General features: G+C 48.2%; 1 protein-coding gene across 7 annotated transcripts in view; it reads left to right on the top strand.

The window, feature by feature from the left end:
* SRGAP3 (SLIT-ROBO Rho GTPase activating protein 3) overlaps positions 1-14346 on the top strand; it is a 287702-nt gene that overhangs the window by 209868 nt on the left and 63488 nt on the right. For all 7 annotated transcript variants that reach the window (XR_004312261.1, XR_004312262.1, XM_032458881.1 and 4 more), the window contains one exon: positions 11296-11481. Coding sequence is in view for 5 of the 7 variants with exons in the window: in XM_032458881.1 (XP_032314772.1) it covers positions 11296-11481 (186 nt within the window). In the remaining 2 variants the exon portion in view is untranslated. The remainder of the gene's footprint in view (positions 1-11295; positions 11482-14346) is intronic.

Genomic DNA, 14346 nt, shown 5'->3' with positions numbered 1-14346 from the left:
AGTGACCGCGGGTCATTGCGATGGGAAGTAACGACTCACAGCCCCAGCTTGACTCTGCACATCTCGGGAAGGGGCCCCAGGCAGGTTTAGTTTGTAAAGGTTCACAGAGATTCAGATTACCTGCCAGCTGTGGGAGTGCGTTACCTCCCAAAGCAGAAGACACAAAGTTGAAGTGGGGAGAGTGTGGGATGAAATCTCCTGAGGCTGGTTGGGGTTTCAGGTCTGGTCGGACACACTGATGCTGAGGCCCGCTCCTTACTAACTGTGGGAGCTGAGGCAGGCAGGTAGCTGTTTGGGTCTCAGTATTCTCATCTGCAAAATGGAGCACTGTTCTGAGGATCATATGAGGCAGGGGCGGTGAATGTGCCTTCCTGTCTCCAAGAAATAATTTCAGAATATCATAGTCTGGCCCAGAACTGATCTTGCTACCTGCTTGGTGGCAAGATCTAACTGGATTTGGGATGGGTGTTGGAATCCAAGGAGGTGAGTAACTGGGGAACACAAGCACGCTGGGTACGGTGGGGACATTACAGCCTGTGCTTCGAGGAGATTCCTCGAGGAGGAGTGAGGGGAGCCACAGACAGCCTGGGGGAGTGGGTGGGGTGGCCCAGCAGCCGCACTACAGGCCCTCCACCCCTAAGACAGTCAGGCCAGAGTAAAACGGTTATGTTTTAAATATGTGGCGATTCCTCATAAAGTTTCTCATTAAATGGGGAGGATTCTACTGCTAAAATTATACTTGAAAATCCCCGGTTCGAGAAAGAGCTGCAGGCTGTGAGGAGGCCCCTCCCTTTGGTGTTGTTCTCTTTCTACGTCCACGTCCTGTGTGGCCAGTGGGTAGTGGACCCCTCAGGGGCCAAGAGCCTTTGCCCAAGAGCCTGGACTTCAGGTTGGAAGTCCTGCCTCAGACTTTGACCTGTGATGGGGCTCTGGGCAAGGCATTTGTGCTTCTGGGCCTCAGTCTCCAAATCGGTAAAATCGGGTGCTGGTTCGTAGAGGTTAATCTATAAAAGTTGAAACACACATTTCTTTGATCCCAAGTTAAGGGGAAAACGTCGAGCCCTGACAGTTTTTAATTGGATCATTGCTGAGGGTAAAGGAAGAATTGCTGCTTGAGAAGACATAGGATTGAATCTGCTGGGATAGTCGGGGAGACTCGCCCAGTGGTTCACAGCACAGACTGTGGAGCCAGCGTCCTGGGTTCAAATCCAGTTGACAGATAGAAATAATAGTGCCAACTTATCACACTCCCTTGTGAGAATTAAAGGACATCATGGGGAAGGTATAGCTCAGTCACAGTGCATGCTTAGCATGCATGAATCCTGGGTTCAATCCCCAGTACCTCTATTAAAAAAATAAACTAAAAATTAAATAAACCTGATTACCTCCCCCTGCCAAAAAAGAAAAAAGTAAAAAAGAAAGGAGATCAGATACATAATGCATGCTCAGAACAAAGAGAACCAAGAAACCCAGCATTTCAGAAGTTCCCATGGTCCTGACACCATCACTGTCTGCGCCTCCTCGGGAGGGTGAAACAGGCCTCATGCATTCCCGTGTGGGGCAGGGCGTGGTGAGAAATGGGCCAGGTTGAGAGCCAGATGAGATGTTTCTTCTCAGAATTCTGCAGAGGGTTTGGCTGGACCTGGTGTTCCCCGTCCAGGGCCTTGGAGCTCCAGCTGGGCTCCTCTGCTGGCTGCTGTCTGTTCACCCCATACATCTCCCCACTTGGCTTCTTCACCCCTGCAGTTCCCCTGCCTATAACCACCCTCTTGCTTCCTCTTCTGGTCTGTGTCACATTCTTTTTTTTTTTTTTAATTGAAGTATAATTGATTTACAATGTTGTGTTAGTTTCTGGTATACAGCATAGTGATTCAGTTTTATATATATATTCTTTTTTATTATGGGTTATTACAAGCTATTGAAAATAGTTCCCTCTGCTATACAGTAGGACCTTGTTGTTTATCTATTTTGTCTCATTTTTCAAATCTAGACCAAACTCCACCACCTTAATAAAGCTGTCACCTCTGGGCTTCTCATTCCTACAGCGGTTTTTAAAAACCTCTTATCTTACCTTGAACATCTCTGCCCTGTCTCTTCAGTTGGCAAGCACACTCCCTGGAGTCAGATCTTGGTGAGAAGCTCTGCACTTGAGGCCCAAAGGCTTCGGGCAAGTCACCTCAGCCCTCGGGCTCACCTGTGGAACGGGGGACTGGCAACAGAACCTTTCTCCAGTGTGGAGGGTGGATAGGGCAGGTGGTTGTCAGGGACCAGAAGGACAGTGCCGGTGCCCAGCACGGTGCCCTGAACCCAGCAGATGCTCCATGCACATTTGTCCCTGTGGGCCATGTGGCAGGGTGGCTGGACAGAAATGCCATTGGCCAGGCGGGCAAGGGGTCCCTGCTTCCTGTCTCACAGTAGCCTGGGGAGGGCCTCAGAGCCGGTGGGGAAGGGAGGGCCAGCCCCTCCCCAGCTTCCTCCTTTTGCTGCCTGCTGCAGACAAGTGAGAACGTGGCGGTGCCAACAGCAACCCCCTGCTAGGTCATTTGTTGACGGCACCGAGTTTTTTAGTAGTTGTCCAGAAATTCATTTAAATTCAAGTATTTGGGGCTGCTTTCTGTGGACTTAGCACTGCAGGAGGCACAGCAGCAGGCAGTGAACATTTCAAGAGCTGGTCTTTGACGTGTCTTGTACACCCTTGCTGTTCCCAAGGTACTTGTCAAAGGAGGGAGGGAGGGCTGTATGAATAAATGAAAGAAACTGCTTTTGCCTGCAAGGAGTTTAGAATCTGCACAGGGAGACAAGAGTAAACTTGAGAACCGGTGATATAGCCCCTGAGACAATGCCTAGTATGTGCCAGATACATGGACTCGGGGGAGGGCACCTGGACCATGACCCTGTGGGAGCCACGCCATGTTTTCCACGGTGTCCCCAGAGCTGTCCCCATAGGGCAGTGCTGGCACAGAGTAGGCAGTCATCAGTACATATTTGCTGACTGAAGAAATGAGAGGGAGAGAGAGTATGTGTGTGTGTGAGAGATGGACTGAGGGTTCAGCAAAGTGCTGGCTCCAGGCAGGCTACTGTGATCAAGACTGATCAAGCCTGGTGCCTCTGGATGGGTAGGAATTAACAAAGCAGATGGGGAACGGGGAAGAGGAAGGGAATTCTCACCAGGGGAGACAACACAGGATCATAGCAGAGCAAACTGACCACAGATGGATGTGGGTTTGAATTCCTGCTGCACGACCTCCCAGCTGGCTCCCAGCTTGGCCATATTGTCCTAGGTCCTCATTTTCTTTACTGTCAAAACAGGGATAATAGTAACATCTCTGGCCAGAATGTATCTCACACTGTATTAGATACTTTATATGAATTATTTCACTAACACACATTTTACATATAAAGAAACTGAGGCACAAAGAAGTAAAGCCTTGCTTAAGGCCTTTGTATCAGTTATCAATTGCTGGATAACAAATTATGTCAAAACTCAGTGGCTGAAAATGACAGCCGTTTTATTTGCTCATGATTCTGTGGGTTGGTGAACTGGGCTAGGTTCAGCTGGGCCCGCTGACATGGCTACAGTTTCCTGGCCAATGTAAGACAGAGCCCAAAGTGGGAAAACCTCAGTGGGCAAGCACTTTCCAAGCCTCTGTTTGTGTCCCGTTTACTGATATCTCATTGCCCAAGTCAAGTCACACCCAAGCCCAGAGCTGTGGGATGGAAAAGTAAACTGCTTGAGAAGTGACAATGCAAATGCGCATCCCTGAAGCCGTGGGGCAACCACTGTGGCCCTCTTTGCAAACAGTGCACCACTGTGCCCGGTTGCTGAGAGTACCCTGGACCCCAATCCCATGCCTCGTTACTAGGGATTTCTTTTGAACACTTTCTGGTTACGATGCCTGGTTTTCCTCCTGATATTATCAGAAGAGTCCAAGAGAATTCAAAAGAGTTAATAACATGTCTGTAACACTGAAAATCACCTCGCTAACACAGCCAGTACCCATCACATGCTTTGGGAAACACTGGCCCAGGGCACATTAGCTGGACTCTGGTCCTCAATGTTCATCTGTAAGATGAAGGTACGAAGAAGCGAGAGGAACTTCGAGGCTCCTCTCAGCCTTCTTCATGCCATGCCTGCCTGGGCGGGAGACCAGGGCATGTCTCAGACTCAGGACAAGGCAGGCCCTGCCGGACTGTCACAGCCTGCTGGGCATATGCCCAGTTTCATCTAGGGGTGGCAGTGGTCCTAAGAAAAATGGGGGTTGGAGGGACGAGATTTCCCGCTAGACAACCTCCTCTCCCCTGTCCGCTCTCCTGCCGAGACATGCCTTCACTCAGCGTGTGTTTACTGACCGTCGCTGTGTACAAAGGATGAGATGTGACAAGCCTTTTAGTGGGGATATGGACATGGCATGAGCAGAGAAGAGATGGTGTTGGATTTGGAGATGAATGACAGTGGTCTTTCCTGGTTGGAGTGGGAGGCAGAGGGAACAGCATCTCTGGCCGCAGAGAAGCAGGAAGCCAGGGTATGGGATGAGTAGCCCCTGTTCAGCCAGTCAGTATTTGTGAGTCATGTGCTTAGTTGGGCCAGTTGGGACTAGGATTGTTATGGGTGGTGGGGAGGTTAGCAGGGAGGGAAGTCTGCCACTAGGGGCCTCATTCAGTAGCAAGAGACAGGCATCCAGTACAACCTGGCATGTGTAAAAGTGGCAATTTACTGAATCTCAGAGGCTGACACATTTGTTTCGTTGTCTGTCTCCCCAGTAGAGTGTGTATTCTGAGGGCAGAGACCCTGTCTGTCTCCCACAGGATGGTGTCTTCAGCACCTGCTGTAGTGCCTGGCCCATAATTAACTGTTCAATAAATATTTAATACTTGAAGGTGTAGCTGCCCTCCCCCTTCAGTATACTCACCAGACCAAAGGCAGCAGAACAGCACCGCCTCGGTTTATCCTGCCCTTTTTCAGTTTTCCTCCTTCCTACTCCTCTGTGTCTCTTTCCTTCTTCCTTCTTTCCTTCCATCTGTCCTTCCTTCCATCCATCCACCCACCCATCCACCCATCCCCTCCCCCACTTGGTTTTGTTTTCCTCAGCAGTGTCTTCATGATCAGACAGGTGTCTCCCTGTAGCAACAAAGATGATCCCTGACCGCCCCCTCCCCACTCCTCACCCTCACCTCCGCTGCAGGCTCACTTCCTATCAGCTCAGCGCCCCCTAGTGGAAAGTGAGTACTCCCTTCCCAGTGTTTCCAGCAAAACTCCGGTGTCTCTAATTGGCCTGGTTGGGGCCCCATCACTGAGGCCACGTTAACACACTGTTACTGAGTGGCTAGGCCTGGGTCTCCTGCCCACGCCCAGGGGTTGGAGGGTAGGGTCAGCTTCCCATGAACCACATGGACTGAGAATGGTGGAAGGGAATTTTGAGGATTTCCTCAAAGGAAATCAGGAAGCCCTTCCAGAAGAAGGAGGACTGGATGATTCTAGGTAGAGGAAAAACAGCAGATGTCTGCTGAGGGGGAGGCCCTGGGGGAGGAGAAGAAAGTGGCTCCACTGGCTGATTTTCAAACAAACACCTGATGGTCTACCTTGTAAGCTGCTCCTCAAACCTGTTTGGCTCCTGCTTCTACCTGGCTTAATGCTGACGCTGCTCCCTTTGTGTGGAATAATCCACCCCCATCCCAAGCCCTGTTCACCCAGCTAACAGCTGACTCTTCCTTCAAGGTTCAGTTTAGATATGACTTCCTCCAGGAAGCCTTCCTTTGGCACCCTGTGCACCCCTCATGGTAGCACTTGTCATGCCGTGTGATGATCACTGTGTAATCATCTGTGTCTCTGCTAGAGCATGGATTCTGTGAGGGCAGAGACTCTGCCTGCCTCCTACACTGTAGCCTTTCCTAGTGTGTACCTAGTGCAGTACCTAACACACAATGCACTGTTCAGTGAATATTTAATGATTGAAAGTGTAGCTGTTGCCCTACCCCCAGATAATTCACCAGATCAAAGGCAGTGGAACTGGACCTCCCCCATTTTAACCCTCCCTCCATCCCTTCTATCCACCCACCTACCCACCTATCTCTCCATCTGTCCGTCCGTCAATCCACCCATCCATTCATTTCCCACCCACCCATCTCTCTATCCGTCCTTCCATCCATCCATCCCCCACCCACCTATTTACTTATCCACCCACGCATTTATCCAGCCAGCCAGCCAGCCAGCTGCTTTTCATTCATTCATGCAAATGTATATGTATTTTTTTCGTAAATTCCTTTTTTAAAAATTGAAGTTTAGTCAGTTTACAATGTTGTGTCAATATCTGGCATACAGCATAATGCTGTACATACATACATGCATGCTGTACACATACATGAATATGTTTTCGAATTCTTTTTCACCATAGGTTACTACAAGATGTTGAATATAGTTCCCTGTGCTATACAGTATGAACTTGTTGTTTATCTATTTTATATATAATAGTTAGTACCGGCAGATCTTGAAATCTCAATTTATCCCTTCCCAACCCTTTTCCCCTCAGTAACCATAAGTTTGTTTTCTATGTCTGTGAGTCTGCTTCTGTTTCATGCAAATACATATTGATAGCTGCTGGGTACCAGTCTCTGCTCTAATATAGGGAATGTGGTGGTGAACAAGGTCCTGGCCCTCATGGACTTTGCCCTCTAGTTGAGTGAGACCATTTAAAAATGTGCAAAAAGAATCAGCAAGGCAGTGATTACAAGTTCTACAGAGAACGTAGGCCACACAGAGTGTGGGTGGTCAGAGTGAAATGTGGGGACTTCCCTTTTCCTTCAAGGATGCCTTTGGCCTGCGCTGGCCCAGGGTCTCACCCCATACACAACTCTTGTGTGGCCCAGGGATGGCCCCGCCTGAGGGATGGAGGAAGTGTACATGGACTGCACTGCTGGGAACCTGTTTTCTAAGAACCGATCCTGATCCTGCCCCAGCACGTCCCTGTATTCATGCTGTCAACTTCCGGACTGCCTTTGCCATCTTTTGCATTTAAATGCAGATCTGAAGGGCTGTGCAGACAGTACTTTCCTGTTTTCATAATCTGAGGATTTGGGAAGATGCAAAAGGCAAAGTGTACACGGCAAAGGCAGCATGATTATAAAAAAAAGTCAACGTCCACAGCTTGGAAGGCCTGGTAGTCTGTCTGGCTTGCTGTGTGACTTTGGCCACAGTGCTTGCTATTTCTGGGCCTCTATTTCCTTCCATCACAAGTTAATACACCAAGATTTCTGCAGGGCCTCTGAGAACCTATGAAACTGATTTGGGTCCAAGAACAGTGGTCTCAACTTCTGTGTCCCTGCACAGTGCTTCTCAGCATGTGCTGGGCTTGTTCTGGGAGGCCCTCCCTGGTAGGTTTGGGAGGGCTGGAAAGTGAAGTCCCTTCTGGCAGTAAGTTGGGTGGGATCCTGGGTTGAAGATGGGTCTCGGTGACTTGGCCTGAGCTGAACGCCTGTGTCCACCTCTGCCCCCTTCCTAGCACAGCACTGTGGTCAACCCGTCCCTCTGCCGTCACCTCTGCGGAGCTCTTTCCCAGCTCCCCTCTCTGGTCTTCACCTGGCGGCGGCACAGAGAGGACAAGCCTCTGCCGCAGTCACCCAGCAGATGGTGGGAGGGTTGAGTCTCAAAATCCGGAGTCCCCATGGGGTAGAGGATCCTTTCATCCCTATTTTGTGGTTTCCTCATTCGTGAAGAGGGGACAATAGAGCATCCACCTCATAGTGATTTTGTGAGAACTAAGTTAACATATGCAGAGTGCTGAGAGCCTGGCCTGGTGGGTACCAAATGCTCAGTAAGCACTGTTGTTGTTGTTGTTATCAGGCTGCCCCACAGGCTTCGGGTAAGGATTAATTGAAATGCTCCTTGAAGGGTACTGAAAAAAGGGGTTTGCAAACTCTGAAGTAATTGATAATTTAAAATATTATTTAACACCTCTTGGACTGTCAGGATTGAGCAGACTGTTCTTGACTCTTGACTTAAGGATAATTAAAGGAAACACCTAGAGGACTCTGGGCACATGCAGTTAGACTCCTTTCAGAGAGGTCCCCAGGTGAGCTCTTGTGGCAGCTGACATAAGTCACCCAGGGTGATCAAGTTCACCACTGGGATGTGGAATTCCCAGTTGGATCACACAGAGTTTGGCTCCAGAGTGGTTGGGCTATGTTCCAAGCACAGGGTTTGTGGAACACAGTTCAGAAACTGTACTGGGTAGTCTGTCTCGTTGGAGGACAAGAAGAATACTCTGTGGTTCAAAAAGAGCAGAAAAGTAACCAGTGGAAAATGTGGGAGATTGAGAATGCCCAGCTGGGATGCTGACCTTGAGCAAGTAGATGGATGGACGCATGGATGACTGGACAGGAAGATCTAGCTGCAAATGGAAACACTCTCTCTTCCTCTGAACTACCCACAGCAGGGGATAAATTCGTGGTGCGATAAGCAGCCGCTGAGATAGGAAAAAATAAAAAGGGATTTAGCAGGAATCATTGAACCCAGGAGCCACGTGGACTTCAGAAATGAGCAGCACCAGCAGCACAGTGAAGGAGCAAAGAAACCAGTGGTGTCCGTGAATCTGGAGGGATAGAGGAAAGGTTAAGAATGGGAAAGGGACCCAGAGACAGACTTCAGCATGCGTTCCCAGCTCTTAGCCACATTATATTCTTCGGGTTTCCGGAGCCATGGTTTAAAGATGGTTGAAAGTAGGCAACCACTTCGGTTACCTGTAAACCTGCAGACATCCCCTTTGGCCACTGGATGTCGAGAACATGTTGATCTGGCACACTTTCTGGTCCCTTGAGTTGTTTGGAAATAAGCTTAGAGGAACCAGCATAGGAGAGGATGAAATCAGCAAGAAGGGCATCTCTAGAGGCTTTCGGGCACCCGCAGGTGAGCACAAATGGGCGGGATGCAGAGAAGTCTTCCCACCAAGACCCACGAAGAAAAGTTGATTGTGTTTTTTCATTTATTGTTTTGAAATTTGGGGAGGTTTTCAAGATGAAAGCAGGGAGAAAAGTGGTCTGTAATAAATTTTTTTTCACATTAGCTACTGTTATCTAGAATGTAGAAGCACTTTCCTGAAATCAAGTAAGTAAGTTCAAGATTTTCAAACCCTCAGCCCAAATCAGGAGTCATATGGGGTGGTATTGCTCTCAGCACCTTATAAACATTAACTCATTTAGTCCTAACAACAAACCTGCAAGGTAGGTGCCGTTATTATCCCCATCTTCTAGATGAGGGAGCAGAGGTCGGAGAGGTTATGTGACTTGCCCAAAGTCACACAGCTGCAAGTGGCAGCATCAGGATTCAGCCCAGACGTTTGGGCCAGACTCCATATTCTTACCTAACGTGCTGTATAAGAGATGCTGCCCCCATGACTCCTGACGTAGGACAAAGGGAGCTTCCTGAACAACAGATCAGTGTTGTGATTTCATGATAAGGGCCACAGAAGGCTTCCTCATTCTAATAAGCTCATTTCACAAGGCTTTAAATGAGAATGAATAAGGTTATAATGTTAGCTATAATTCATTCCAAGGTCCTCGATATAAAGGGCCCGGCTAGTCAGGAGCATATTCCATCCCTAGGTGGAAGCCTCTGCTCTGTTAGCTGCTGTAATTATCCAAACAACAAGGGGAAGAGAACCAGCAAAGCTCAGGAGCCATGAATTTCTGAAGTTCCTTGTGCTTCTTAGCATAGACAGATGATCATGCACTTAATATTGCAAAGGAAGAGTGTACTCCTAGTTGGGGACTGGGAGATGGAATACTGTTGGTATGGGACTGGCCAGCTTGCTCTAAGGCTGCCAGAAATACTCACATCTGAGCAAATGATAATGAACTAAGGAAACAGTATGATAGCATAGAAAAAGTGGTGAATTGGAAGTCTGAGACCAGGGGGAGGATATAGCTCAGTGGGAGAGTACATGCCTAGCATGCACGAGGTCCTGGGCTCATTCCCCAGTATCTCCATTAAAAAATAAATAAACCCAATTATGCACACCCCAAACCAAAAAAAAAAAAAAAAAAAAAAGTCTGAGACCAGATTTCTAACGTGGTTAGGTGTACACTTACTGTATGATCCTCCATTCCACTCCTAGGTATTTACCCAAGAGCAATGAAAACATATGTCCACATAAAGAATTGTACATGAACATTCTTAACAGCTTTATTCATAACAGCCAAAAACCGTAAACATCTGACTAGATAAACAAATTGTGGTATAGCCAGACGTGGGAATACTACTCAGCAACAGAAAAGAACTTCTGATACATGCAACAATATGGGAGAATCTCCAAAAGAATTATGCCTGGTGAACAAGGGTAGACCTAAAAGAGTTTATGCTCTTTGGGTCAATGTATATGAAGTTCCAGAACATACAAAACCAATCTACAGGGACAGGGGCAAATCAGAGATCACCTGGGACTGGGGTGCGGGGCGGGGACCCACTGGAAAGGGGCACGAGGGGTCTTTTTGGTGTGGTGAGAGTGTTCTGCATCTTGACTGTGATGACGACCATACGGATGTAAAGCCTGATGGCCGCACTGGTAACGCTGCATGATCTTGGATAAGCCACTTTGTCCATTCTGCGCCTTAGTTTCCCTATTTGTAAAATTTGGTGGTTGGATTCGATGATGTATCGGATTTCTTCTGACTCAAAAATTCCCTTGTTATAACAATATCCGACTCTTAATGTGGAAGTAGAATAGCAAAGTGCAATTTGCTTGATAGGAATTCATTTTATAGCCAAGGGTGAGTTTGTTTCTGAGAGCAAACAATATCTATTAGGTTATCCAATAATATTCCTTTTGGGAACAGAGCTGTTTGCAGGCCAATTTTACTTAAGGAAACAGCTGAGAAAATGATCTGCGTGTGAGTAAGAAGGATGTTCCCATGGTGTACTTGAGAGGGAGGCAAGCGTCACAGCTGGCAGGGCTGGAGAGGGCAGCTGGGGAAGGCATGGTCACCATTTCACTTCCTAGAACCCCCACATGCCCGGGGCCTGGGGTTGCCCTTTTCTATTTCCTCTCTACTGTGTCTGTTCCTGGCACTTAGTAAAGGTTTAATGACACTGATGATGCTGACGATGGCAATGGTGAAACTGCTGATGGTGACCATTGTTTCCAGTCCGCAGAGTTTGTGCAGAAGTAAAGTGCTGTGGGATTTCAGAGCCTGGCGTGGGAAGAGGGCAGGGACGGAGCTGACCGGGGTGGAGAACTTGGAAGGGAGCCAGGAGCACCAGGGCTGTCTGTCACAGCCTGTTGATTTCCCACCTTCCTGTGTCCCCAGGTCATGAAAACCTACCACATGTACCACGCAGAGAGCATCAGTGCGGAGAGCAAGCTGAAGGAGGCTGAGAAGCAGGAAGAGAAGCAGTTCAACAAGTCAGGAGACCTCAGCATGAACCTGCTCCGGCACGAGGACCGGCCCCAGCGCCGCAGCTCCGTGAAGAAGATTGAGAAGATGAAGGAGAAGGCGAGTGAGGGCCCCAGATGGGAGGTATCGGGGTGGAACAGGAAGGGGAGGGCACCGTGAGTGTCTAGGGGTGTAAGAGGTCAGTGTCCTGGTGGAGGCAGGGCTGGCTGTGCCTCTGCTAGCACTAGTTAGGCCTCGGGCTAGGGTTGGCAGCAGGGAGAGGCACTCAGCTGGCAAGAGAGCTGAACTGTGGAGACTCACGCCCAGCAGGCACATTCCAGCAGGACTCACCAGGCATTTGTGGAGGCGGGACTTGCTCTGGAGGTCACCTTGGTGGCTGGGGGACTGATTGGGACTTAGTGTGTCCAAACTAGAGGGAGCAGCACTGGACTACCAACCAGCACCTGGGAACCAGGGACAGAACCATCCTGAAATTGCCACTGCCAAGCCAAAGTCAGGCGACTCAGAATCCTTGTGTGTTGGTGCTGGAAAAGTTGCTTTTGTAGGGCATGGTGAAAAGGCGAGTTTTGGAGTCAGCCAGGCTGGGTTTCAAAAATGCGCCATTTACAACAACCCTCTGAACTTCAGTTCTAACGTCTGACAGTGATGGCAAACAAATCCTCTTTGAAGTCAACCCTGATCAGAGCCCTGAATTGAGGACTGTGAGCCCTCCCCAGGCTTTAGTAAAAGACAGTGCTGTGATCAATTAATGATGTCTGCCATGGCCAGGGAATTTAGAGAGGCAGTGTGCATGCTGCTTTTTGTCATCCTAGACTAGGTTATTTCTAAGGTGCCATTCTTCTTAAAAGGCTATGATTTTCTTGTTGAATTCTCTGCGTTCATTCATTCCATGCAGTCAGCAAACATTTCCTGAGCTCTTTGTATTTGCCGAACATTGTATCAGATGTTTATTTGGGCTTCTATGACACTAATTCTATGATTATAGGATCCTACAACTCTTAAAAATGATAGGAGATTGAGTGGGAACAAAAAGCCAACAGGACCTGGATAAGCTGGAAAAGTAACCGGAGGCAAATAAACTGAAGTTTCTGAGTAGTTTCCAAAGGCAAAGAAAAATATGCTCCACAGCCACCAGGCTGAGGTGCAATTGAAAAATGGGCAAAGGATTTGAATAGATATTTCTCCAGAGAGTATACACGAGTGGCCAAGAAGTACGTGAAAAGACGATCAGCACTGTGAGTTATCAAGGAAACACAAGTCAAAACCACAGTGAGATACCGCTTCACATCCACCAGAATGGCTAAAACAGAAAGTCAGATAGTAACAAGTGACGGCGAGGACGCAGAGAAATCGGAAGCTTCATACATTGCTGGAGAATGTGTAAAATGGTGCTGCCACTTCCTCAAAACGTTAAACATAGAGTTACCACCGGACTCAGCAGTTCCACTCCTAGGTATCAACCCCGGAGAAATTAGAACACATGTCCATACAAGAACTTGCACATGAATGCTCATAGCAGCCTTATGCATAACAGCCAAAGAGTGGAAACAATCCATATAAATGAATGTTCATCCACTGATGAATGGATGAATAAAATGTGGTCAGTCCTTACAATGAAAAATTCAGCCATGAAAAGAAATGGATACAGACGACAGGATGGATGACCCTTGAGAACAGCACGCCAAGTGAAAGAAACCAGTCACAGGAGACCACATATTGAATGATTCCATTTATTTGAAATGTCCAGAACAGACGAATCCACAGAGACAGACAGTAGATTATTAGTCACCAGGAGCTGGGGCAGAAGAGAACGGAGTGACTGCTAACGGGACAGGGTTTCTTTTGGGGCGATGAAAATCTTCTAAACTTAGACAGTGGTGATGGTTGTACAGAATGTCTTGAATATCCTAAAAATTAATCTAAACAATAAGATAACGAGACAGGGAATTACAGAGCTACAACACAGGGTCATATATAGAGGGGCAGAGAAAGCACTGGCAGGGGGGTCTGGAGGCTAAATTTCAGTTCAGAGTTTTATGCTAATTAGCCATTTGGCTCTTGGACAACCCACTACTCTTCAGTTTTCATTTCCTCACCTATAAAATGGTGAATTAAACTAAGATATCTTTAATATCTTTTCCAGGTATAAAATTTTATGAGTCCATGAAGGGCTGAAAGTGGTCTCAGGGTCATAGTGGCCCCCTGGCAATGGGCCAGGAATATCAAAACTCTCTGTGGAGGTTGGGTGTGTGGCTGGTACAAGAGGTAACTGCCAGGAGTTTGTTTTTGGAAATTCTCAGAATAAGTGGAGCCTGGAGAAAGGTCAGAGATGTCTGAAGAAAATGAAAAGGCTGACCGTGGGGGCACCTCTGCTGAACAGCTCAAGAACTTGACCTGGAGTAAGGAAGGTAGAGAGTGCTTAGGTGAAGGGAGAAACCCTGTTTTTTTAAGGAGAGCTGTCTTTCTACTCGGCAGTAGGACTCATCTGTCTGAAAGGGGCAATGGGACAGCTCTCCAACCCATGGACTCTTGACCGCTTCCTGCCCAGGATGGCTTAGAATGGAAGCAGCTTCCAGGGGAGGCCGTCCAGCTCCCCGCCAAGACCACCTCTGGCTCCTCTGCTCCCTCTCTCGCCCCCACTCACATCCAGACGGCCTGTGAAAATCGTGTAATGCCTGCCTGCGTGGGGCCCGTCTTGGGTGCTGTAGGCCCAGCCACGAGCAAGGCCCGTCAAGCCCCTGACTTTATAGTTCACTTTCTAGCAGGGGACACTGAAAATCCGCCAGTAAGCAAAGAGGTAAAAAATACAATGTTGGGTGGTATAAAGTGCTTATGTAAAAAACTGAGCAACCAAGATGTAGGTGAACGGCCAGTAACTGCTACCTCCAGACAGGCGAGCACTACTCAGCGCTAAAAAGAATGCGCTAGCAAGCCATGGAAAGCAGGGAGGAACCTTAAATGCAT

The sequence above is a fragment of the Camelus ferus genome, chromosome 17 (genome assembly GCF_009834535.1).
Source record: "Camelus ferus isolate YT-003-E chromosome 17, BCGSAC_Cfer_1.0, whole genome shotgun sequence".
Classification (NCBI taxonomy): Eukaryota; Metazoa; Chordata; class Mammalia; order Artiodactyla; family Camelidae; genus Camelus; species Camelus ferus.
Note: the sequence above shows the minus strand (reverse complement) of the source record. Positions and strands in the feature narration are given on the sequence as shown.